General features: G+C 36.8%; 1 protein-coding gene across 1 annotated transcript; it reads right to left on the reverse strand.

The window, feature by feature from the left end:
• Positions 1 to 893: 893 nt before the first annotated feature.
• On the reverse strand, positions 894 to 5149 carry LOC105626764 (2-phosphoxylose phosphatase 1). Its single transcript, XM_012208060.1, has 4 exons — positions 5059 to 5149; positions 3642 to 3809; positions 2674 to 3239; positions 894 to 1619 (listed from the first exon to the last, which is right to left on the reverse strand). The coding sequence occupies exons 1-4, from the start codon at positions 5147 to 5149 to the stop codon at positions 894 to 896; spliced, it is 1551 nt and encodes a 516-aa protein (XP_012063450.1).
• Between the last annotated feature and the right edge of the window lie 4748 nt (positions 5150 to 9897).

Raw genomic sequence — 9897 nt, forward strand, 5'->3', positions numbered from 1 at the left:
TATATATATATATATATATATATATATATATATATATATATATCTATAGAGATAAAGGCTTGCTCTTTGCTAAAATGGCAACTTATATTCTCTTTTTTTTCCATTTCTTTTTTTTATTTCATTATAATTTTTGATAATCTTAAATTAACTGTGCGTCGATATAACGAGATGTAAAAAAATTTGAAACACAGCTTGTCCCGAATGCCAAATGAACAATCTTATATATCTCATTATTCGCAATAGAATCAAAATACTTTCTTAAGTGGGAAAATAGCATTTACGCGGTTAAAGCGATTTACGCCGCGCAAGAGAAATTTGTTAGAAAAATTGAAAGATTAGCTCTCTGTAGATATATTTCGAACGTTGATATTAATAATTATTTTCATATCGGTTTAGTAATCTATAATGCATAGAGTGCAAATTGGAAACTTGTTCGAGATTTCGCTTGATATATCTATCTGTCATACGAGAAGTAGGTGAATTAAAAAGAATTGGTAAGAATTCATCCTTAGGAAGTCAAACTTCTCATCTCTATAATGAGAGACTGGCTTTATGTGTTAAATGCTTTTCATCTTCTATCTATTTTTATTCCGGGACGAAGCCATTTGCCATTTTTAAGAGAATATCATAATATCCCTTATCTAAAGTTAGACTGTGTTAAAGATTTTTGTCTCGTCGTGTTTACTGTTTACGAATATAGTGGTTAAACCATTATATTCAGGATAAAAAGAGATAAAAGAGAATCTAAAAAAATGCTACAGTCTTAAAGTTCTAATTTCAAGGATAAAATATTTACTATCACCAAAGATGAGTCTGTCTCTCTCTCTCTCATTCCTTTTAACTCGCCTATTTTCCTACCGGATCGATCACAAACTAAAGTATGCCCATTAATTCTAGCGAATCTTATGACTCGAACATGCGTCTTTAAAGTTCGTCGCGTTGAACGGTACGAAGTAATCGTCGTGGAGTTGCCTAACGATATTCTCTATTGGGCACAGCTTAACGCTCTTCTTGCTCATAAATTCTCCGTCGTCGCTGACGTAGGTGTTCGCGTTTCTACAGAACGGGACCTTCGGTGTGAGGTCCCGGCCGTTGGCGACGATGCGGAAGTAGAAATCGCTGGCGAGACGATTATCGTTCCGCGGATTGATCTTGTAAACCTCGATGACGAGCCGCGAAGCGTAGTGGGTCGCCACGTCGGAGACTATGCCGAGGGCGGTGGCGAGGTATTCTAAGGTCTTGTCATGTCCGGAATAGAGGACAATTTTGGGCCTGGCCTCAGAAATGATGCGCAGCAAGAAGGTGACGATGCCACGCAACATCCCATAAGCCTTCAGCAGCCCGTATTTGTTGCGGCTGCTACTCTTGGCGATCTGCTTCGACTCCCAATCCGTGTAAGCGAACAATCCGGTAACCTGATCGCTTTTCACACACGTGCGTTGGGTGTCGAGATCCGCGCACGGTAGCGAAGCGCCGTGACACACGTATGTTAACAGGGCATCCCTCAGCGTGTTTGGATCGCACGTCTGCGCTTGATCCGGAAGCTCGAAAACGGCGCTTGCCGCCTGCTTGATCAGCTCCCCGACGGCCGGATGGGATTTCAGATGGTTGGAGGTCTCCTGGGGAAAGTAAAAGTAACGTGTCTGCAGAGATCCGCATGATCCTCAACATTTTCGTGAATGCTCCCCCCGGTGTTCTCCACGAATACTTTATTAAGATCCAACTGAATTATTCTTCTGATATCAATAACTAATGGAAATGCAAGCTAATACCTTAATAAAAGATTCAATAATAGAATAATAAAAATTATAAATGGGCTTTGGAGATTTGGACAGTTTTCGTTGATTTTAATACTCGTTAAAATTACATAAAGGTGAAACTTAAATGTAACTTTGAATCTTTATAATTAATTTTTTAATTGAAAATTCTGAACTTTTCCACAAGAATTTAATAAGAAGAGTAATTATTGAAATGTTAAAACAAATTACGAGATCTCTCGTAATATTTTAAGAAAGATTCATATTCTGTTATGCATTAAATATACATCTCCACGTGTCACGTGCCATACAGACAGTGAACGGAAGTTATGAGGCAAGATTATTTTTGTAGAAAAAATTATTATTATCGCGTGTATTTTATTTAGATAACTCGCACTGAAAAATCAACGTTTGCCAGCCTAGAATGACCTAGATAATTTTATTGGATTTCCTGAGAAAGCAAAGAGGAAGAGCGATGTTGATACAGATTATTTAACATGTTTCTGAGAAAACTGAAATGAGATCTTAGGTCATTAAAACTTCCTCGGAAAGAGAAATAGACGGGAATAGTACAAATGTAAATTTATCGAATCTCTTTTGGAAAGGCGACAAGTTCGATTTACGTACATTTTTAAAAAATGAAACGAAACTACGCGGGAAATCCGACGCGAGTTTTAATTACTTCGTACAAAAATTATTCGAATTTAAAAGACGATGTTTTAAATAGTACTCTTTAAACGAACGTACCAATCGTATAAATTTGTAAATAATTGCAAAGATTATTGACCGTACAAAATTCACAGGAAACAATCGTCCAACATGATTTATCTCTTACTAAATATATACAGGATATATAAATATATACAGGAAGTCTACGAACGGATTCTCAAATTTTCGATTCATATATATACTTTACTTTCAAGTGCTGTTTCAGAAACTTCTCGGCGGCAGGACAGGCGCACTCATTGCTGCAGAACGCATAGCTTTGGCTCTCCTGTAGGCTGATCCTCGCCAGACTCTGGAAGCCGTCGTTCTCGAAGAGTGCGTACAGTAACGCGACCGCACTCTGTACGGTCCTGCGATAGGAAGTGCTGTAAACGATAACATCCTTGCCGAAGGAGGTGCCATTGCCGAGATTGAGTCGGTGGTAGTACGCGTTCCTCAGCGCAATCCCGGTCTTCAACAACTGCAGAATGCCGAGGGTGGTGAGCTGACCGATCCTGCAGTCGCGTGCGTTTGCCGGCAGCACAGGGAGGCCGTGAAACGGACCCAAGAACTGGGCCCAGGCAGCCCGAGAATAGCTCGACGCGTTCTGCACGAAGCTCACATAGTTCTCGTAGATGGTCTCGAGTTCGGTCAAAGTACCGAGTTCACTCCCGCAATTGATGCTGCTTATGTTCCGTATGTGCGTCAGAGGACCTCGGTCACCGTGACGAATGAAGATCAGGATGCCGCTCAGCGTCAAATTGCTATCGAGCTTCCCTGTTAGAAAGTAAGGAAGTAAGGTGCGATATATTTTACGCATGATATTTTATGTGCGTTATACACGTAATCGTATAATATAATAAGATAATTTTGAAACTCTTGTGCTCTATGCGTGTACACTTACGCAAGAAGAAAGTGATTTATACCGATTTCTAGTTCGAGTAAGATCAAACGGGATTATTGACTTTGTACCATTTACTATTTACTGCGATTATGCATGAAGAGCTTTGATCGACTTCTTTGATATTAGAGTAACGTTTAATATGATTGATGAGGAATTATTGATTTATGATACGAAAGTGTTGGTCATCGTGACTGAAATATTCCATTTTCGGTTAATTTTATTCAAAGTATTATATTATTTTTTATTTAAAAATATAAGTATATAATTGAAGGTACCTTCGGTGTCTGCAGCTATCTCGTGCGGCAGATTGCAGAAACGAAAGATCTTCTTCGTTTTCGTATCCGATTTTAAGTTTCTTGGGAATTCTCGTAGCGACAAATCATTGTTTGGAACTCTCGTTTGCATCGAGGTTTTATCATCTACGCCGATGTATTTATACATACCTGCACAATAAAAGAGAAATTGTCTATAATCGATAGATCGATTTTAAATCGACGAATTCGTATTATTTTATTTATATTATTATTACGATCTCTAATACATTTTGATCTCATCTAAAAATATATACATGTATTGAAAATAGGAATAATTAAACTTGAACCTATATATCTTTCATCGACGATATTATTTAAAATAATTTTATCATTACTCATGTTATTATTACGATTTATATTATCAGGAACTGGTTTAAAAAAGAACAATATTCTCTTATCATTTTTATTTTATAATAATTTCTTCCTGTCTAATGCATTTTGATATCAATATTATTAAACTCGGATCTGTAATTGGCAGCTTTTAAATCGATGGCAAAATCTCATTTCATGTATATAATTTTACTTATTATTATTATTATGATTTATATCGTTAGGCGCCAGTTTTAAAAAGGACAACGTTTTCCTGGCGTTTTTATTTTTATTTGAGTACAATATAATTTCTTTCCCTCTGATGCATTTTAATTTAATCTTATAGTACATATTAATATTAAAATATATGACAAAATTGCATTAGGGAAAATCGTTAACTCCGTTCTCGATTTATATTTCAATGAAAAATATAACGTCAACAGCAAAGTTCGAGTGGATTATTGAATAGATTACGATGAGTTTATTTTCTTTTTTGGTCGGTTTAGCAACGTGTGTCAACGACTATGACACTTCCCTTACTTTATGACAAAAAGAAAGTAAAGTAATCGTCACCTTGATAGGCACCTGATAACGTCCAGCTATATCATTCACTATTGAAAAACTAAAGTGTCTATTATTACAGTTCTATTATTAAAGCCAAAGTGATAACGCGGAGAAGTAGCTGCGCGACAGCTCACATATGTATATTCTATATTTAAAAATAAAACCATAGGAAAGATTTAAGCACACCAGAGAGAATTCAACGAACGTAAAATCCGAGAAACAAATGTAAGTACAGCGCCAAGAAATTTTCTCTCTTCCTGTTTTCGAAACGCTATCAATCTCGACGCGAGTTCGATATATTCTTTTTGCGATGTAAGATGTAAGACGCGTAGTCTCGTTTGTCGCGGACAGATATATACGAATCATCTCGCGCGTGTCTACCGCAGTGTCGAGATCTGGGAACAATACAATTCGAAATTACGTCAATTTTTGCGGCAGGGTCAATCTCTACATTTAGAGTGGGACCACATATCGGCGCGCGGGATAGCACGTTGTTTGCGTTTACCAGCGACCAGCAGGAAGATCCACACGCTCAGAATCACGTAGCAATAGAACGCCCTGTGCTGGTAGGAGAGCCGGACCATTTCCGCGAGCATCCCTCGGCGGTTTCCGATCCCAAGGGACCGATTCGCAGACCAGCGAGCGGTAACGGCGTTCCGACGTCACGACGACGACGACGATAACGTGGAGCGGCGCGAGGACGAGAACGCGACTTGATTTCCGTCCCGCACGAAGGGGCCGATCGAGGCTGCATCTTCAGACACCCGTCGACCACACTTTCCGCATATTCGTCGATGGTCCTGCGACAAGAGATTGCGCCCGATCGGACAATCGGCGACGATAATAACGGTGACGAGGACAACAAGCAGAATCGCCGACCTCTCTGCGGCGCGTATGCCCGAGATAGAACTGCCGGTCCTGACATGGCGATAACAGGGGTAGATTTGCGAGAGGGTGGTTGTTCCAGGCGCAGGCGCCACCCCGCTGATTGCCCTCCACCCTGAGGAGCCGACTAGAATTCTCCACGACGAGCTGGTCGGTCTACAGGGTGGCTCACCCGCGACGTTTATCGACCTTCCCTTATCCGGCGCGGTTATCGAATGCGGGGTCTCACGGCCGCAGCCGGTCGGTTATACGCTCTCCGTCGAGAATGAGAGAGATTTGCGCTCATCTTGTCGCGTCGCGTAATATTAAAAATAGATTCCCCGGACATAATAATGAGCTTTCTCTGACAATTACCATCCGACCTGAGAAACGCGAGAGATGTCAAGATGACTGACGGATTATTCTTCCAGCTGACCGACTTTTACAGCTAAACACAATCCAAATATCTCTCACACAGATATCTCTTGTATGTCTATTTTAATGTGTGTTTATTTTTCCTGCAACGCTAAAGTTGTCGCGTAATCGTATTTTGATGCTAAAATAATTCTTTTGTCGTGTGTTTATTTTAGTTTATTTTTTCTTCAGTACTATAATTATACATGTAATCATACAGCAATTTTAATACTCAAAATATTTTTGATGATTGTATTTTACAAACATTTTTTATTTCTTTTTTTTTGCCATTCTTAATATGGAAGTTTCAGAACGTCGATGATTAAAAGATCAAAGATTATATCAGCATCGTCAATAAATAAATCAAGGAAAAATAAAATCACTTCAACGATAACGATATATCAGTTTCTATAAAATAATTATAAGTTGTCTGTAGCAAATGCTTGTCGAATCTTTGTTATTTCATTAAAAGGATTATCCCGCATTAATTTCAACAGCGTATAGACATAGACCCATCTAGTTTCCTTTGCGTACGCAATAGCTAAAATGATCGTATCAAGCATACAATCAGCACTAAGCCGATTAATTCCGGTTGCCTCGGTTTTCCAAATTAACTAATTTAAGAGATATCCAGTCACATCTCGATCATTCTTCATTACAATTAAATACAGAATTTCCGATGATTATTGACAACCATGACTTTCCCTTTTTGGAGTCTTCTTTTTTAAAAAATATTTCTAGCAAAATATTACATAATCTAATATTACATAATCTAATATTTTTAATATTTATAAATACGCTTAATCACAATTTTAATATTTCAAAAATATTTTTTAATTTAAGCAAGATATAAAAATTATTTAGATAAAAAATAGATATACAATAAAACATAGATATATTTTCTCTTAGATATAAAAAATATAGATTCTTTTCTGCTTCTAATATATAGTAATATATATTTAAATAAAATATTTTTTTATGAATTATACACTTATTAACAACTTAAATAATACTTTTTCAATGTAATAATTTTAATAATAATTTAATACTCTATCTTTTCATTCATATTTGACTTTAAAAAACATTTTGTTCACAGCACGCTCCAATGGCTCTTTCTTGATAAATTTCTAGATTCCCCAATGCTATCAATTCGCGGACGCATTCGACAATTCGACTTTGTCTTAATTGTGCTCGATTTCGGTAGTGATTTTCGACGATATTCGGATGAGCATAAAATAAACACGAGCGTGAAAAGCAAAGCCTAGCGCCGAGGATGGGCCCCGGGATCGAGCCGAGGAAAGCGGATGTCGTGATGTCATCCAAGCGGTTTCGCCGCGCCGCGCCGGGCTCTCTCGGCTCGGCCCCGTAAATATATTCCGTTTAAGACTGATGGCTAGATTATCCCGCAGTTGACGGTTAGTCTCGGGGTTCTCATATCGGGGCAGTTGATGCGACGTTACATCGACACAGGCCGAGTTACACGCGAATAATCGCGCCCGTCTACCATCGCCGCGACGCACCGCGCCGGGCACGCAACTGTCATTGGTAATTGAACGCCCCCGCGGCATTGCGAACTTAAACGGTCCCCAGACGAGCGATATTCTTTGTTAATAAGAAATTCCCCTCCTCTCTCCTTCGTCCGAAAGCAATATCTCTTGCTAGAGTGAAGAGATAGGACAAATGTGTTCGGTGAACCGATTAGAAAACACGTTGACTATATTTCTTTCTTGAATAAGGCAACAATATTTTTATTACGTGCATTTATTTTGTTAACAAATAAAAAACATTCCAGCAGAATAAAAAAATCATAATGACATTAAAATAGCGCCAAAATAAGTCTCAAAATAATTATTAGTCACTTTTCAATTAATCAAGATTTATTTTAATGTGATTTTGATGTTATTGTGTAGAATCTTGTAGAATCTGTGTGGTGTGGAATTCTGCTTGGTACCGATATATCTGAGGACATTATACATCAGATTTATAAATCGGGAAAAATATTTCTATCTCGATTTAATTTATAATTTATGCAATGATATTTATATTAGGAAATGATAATCAATATCTTATTCTTTTCAAAATAATACGAATCTTATTTTGCACGATTTTAAAAATAAGTATTGTTATATTGGAAAGTTAAATAAAACAAGTAATAAAGTAAATATAATATCAAGATCAGGCAAATCAAGTGTTTAATTATCGAACTCGAATTATCATTACTTATATAAAGTCAAGAAATTCAGTATTTCGTGATATTAGTATTTTGTAGAATTAATGGCGATAATTTTCGACGAGATAAAATGCGCAGTTCGTGAGGATTAGAGAGTCGCGATTGTACATATTATTTGTAGTTCAACTCATTAGGATTTAAACGTTCACATTAAATCGCCTTGCTATCATCGTCTTGGCATTGCGACTATCATTTCTCTTACAAATAATTTAAGTTTCTCGGCGTCTAATGTCGGCGAGCGAGAGAACATCCGGTATAGTGATGTAACGCGCATCGTTGTGAAGAATAAATTTGTAGCAGACATCAGGACATTGTGCGACATTTCTAGACGTACAGCCGTCACCATTGTCGTCATGATATGGCGTCGCGTCGCGTCGATTGCTTCGCAATTCGCTTCGAAATTCGTGAGTAGACTTCAGAATTCCTCCGCGATCTCGTTGCGTAAATGTTCCGCATCGACAGTCGCGGGAGCAAAGTCTTTTCGCGGGCCTGTATAGCCTACAATGCATCCTCAAGGATCACCGATTGAGCGTGTTTTGATTGGCGATCCCACTCTGTCTCGTCATAGTTATCATCATCGCCTGCGTGCCCGATCTCGCAGCCTCGGCAAGATCATTACCATCGTCATGGAATGTCATTGCGGTAATGACGAGCACCCTTGTAACGAGATGCGCGGCATGCAAGAATTCGTGATGTATCTATTTGTATCAGATATTACTTTTTCAACAATTTCTTATTTTTAACGCATTTTTTCAACAATGCAATTATTGAATTTCACAAATTACATCTAACTGTAGGAAAGCAAGCGTTTCACAGTTAATTATCGAGAGAACAATGAAGATCATCATTATATATTGTGAATTAACATTATGTTAATTCACAATATATAACATTATGTTAAATTGTAATATGAGAATGTATTTGAATATTGAATAACTATGCTGCATTGAATATAATAGAAATTGTTTGTTCTGATATATAGATTGAACAAAAGTTTTCATCGATATAGAATAAAGAAAATTGATTTCAAGTTGATCAAAGAATCGAAGGAAAGCTCGGATCAAAAGTTTATTTCTATTTGACAGATTATTTGTTATATTTTTGTAATATGACAGACAAGTAGGTATTTAGTTTCAATAATTAGTTTCTAGAAAAAAATAATGAAAGAGCATTCTGAAATCTGAAAAAATATAATAAAATTTGTTTTTATATTTAGTTTTCTTCTTTTTAAACTTAATATTCATGTGATAGTGCATTTTCTAATGTATTTCCGGATTTAAAACTGAAATTGCTTTTCTCTTCTTTTCGCAAGAAGTAAATGGTAAATGTAAGTGGTAAATTCAAGCAGTTCTTTCTGGAAAGAAACGTGGACCAGATAAAATCGTCATTTTTAACTTAAGGCGAATTATTGCAAGACTACCAGCTTAAAGATTCTATCTGAAACATGACCAAGTAATATCTTAAACCCACAATCTTGGTCGTAATTGACGAACATACGCTCTGAAATTCAAGCGGATGAATGACGAAAGCGAATGCATTTGAAGAAACTATAAATTAGATTGAGCAAAACGCAAAATTATATCTCTCAAGGGTGCAACCGTGAAAGTGTCAGGCATTCCATTTAATATTTCAAATTTAAATCATTCCGCAATTAGTCCATTTTTTCGAATATAATGTTTTTTATAATTATTTCATTCGCTTTACTTGTCTTCAGTAACTTCTCCTCAATAAATTATATTAGTCTTTAATTAATATTCCATTTTGAAATAGTTTTGTGTATATATATATATATATATATATATATATATATATATAATAATAGTAGTAATAATATAG

The sequence above is a fragment of the Atta cephalotes genome (assembly GCF_000143395.1).
Source record: "Atta cephalotes unplaced genomic scaffold scaffold00006, whole genome shotgun sequence".
In the NCBI taxonomy this organism is placed as follows: Eukaryota; Metazoa; Arthropoda; class Insecta; order Hymenoptera; family Formicidae; genus Atta; species Atta cephalotes.

What these genes read in the sequence shown, in the direction of transcription:
- LOC105626764 (XM_012208060.1), bottom strand. Translation starts at nt 5,149, where the DNA reads ATGCTCGCGGAAATGGTCCGGCTCTCCTACCAGCACAGGGCGTTCTAT. An exon ending in GATCTTCCTGCTGGTCGCTG is followed by an intron (nt 3,810 to 5,058) that starts GTAAACGCAAAC and finishes TTTATTGTGCAG; the next exon opens with GTATGTATAAATACATCGGC. An exon ending in TTCTGAAACAGCACTTGAAA is followed by an intron (nt 1,620 to 2,673) that starts GTAAAGTATATA and finishes TACTTTCCCCAG; the next exon opens with GAGACCTCCAACCATCTGAA.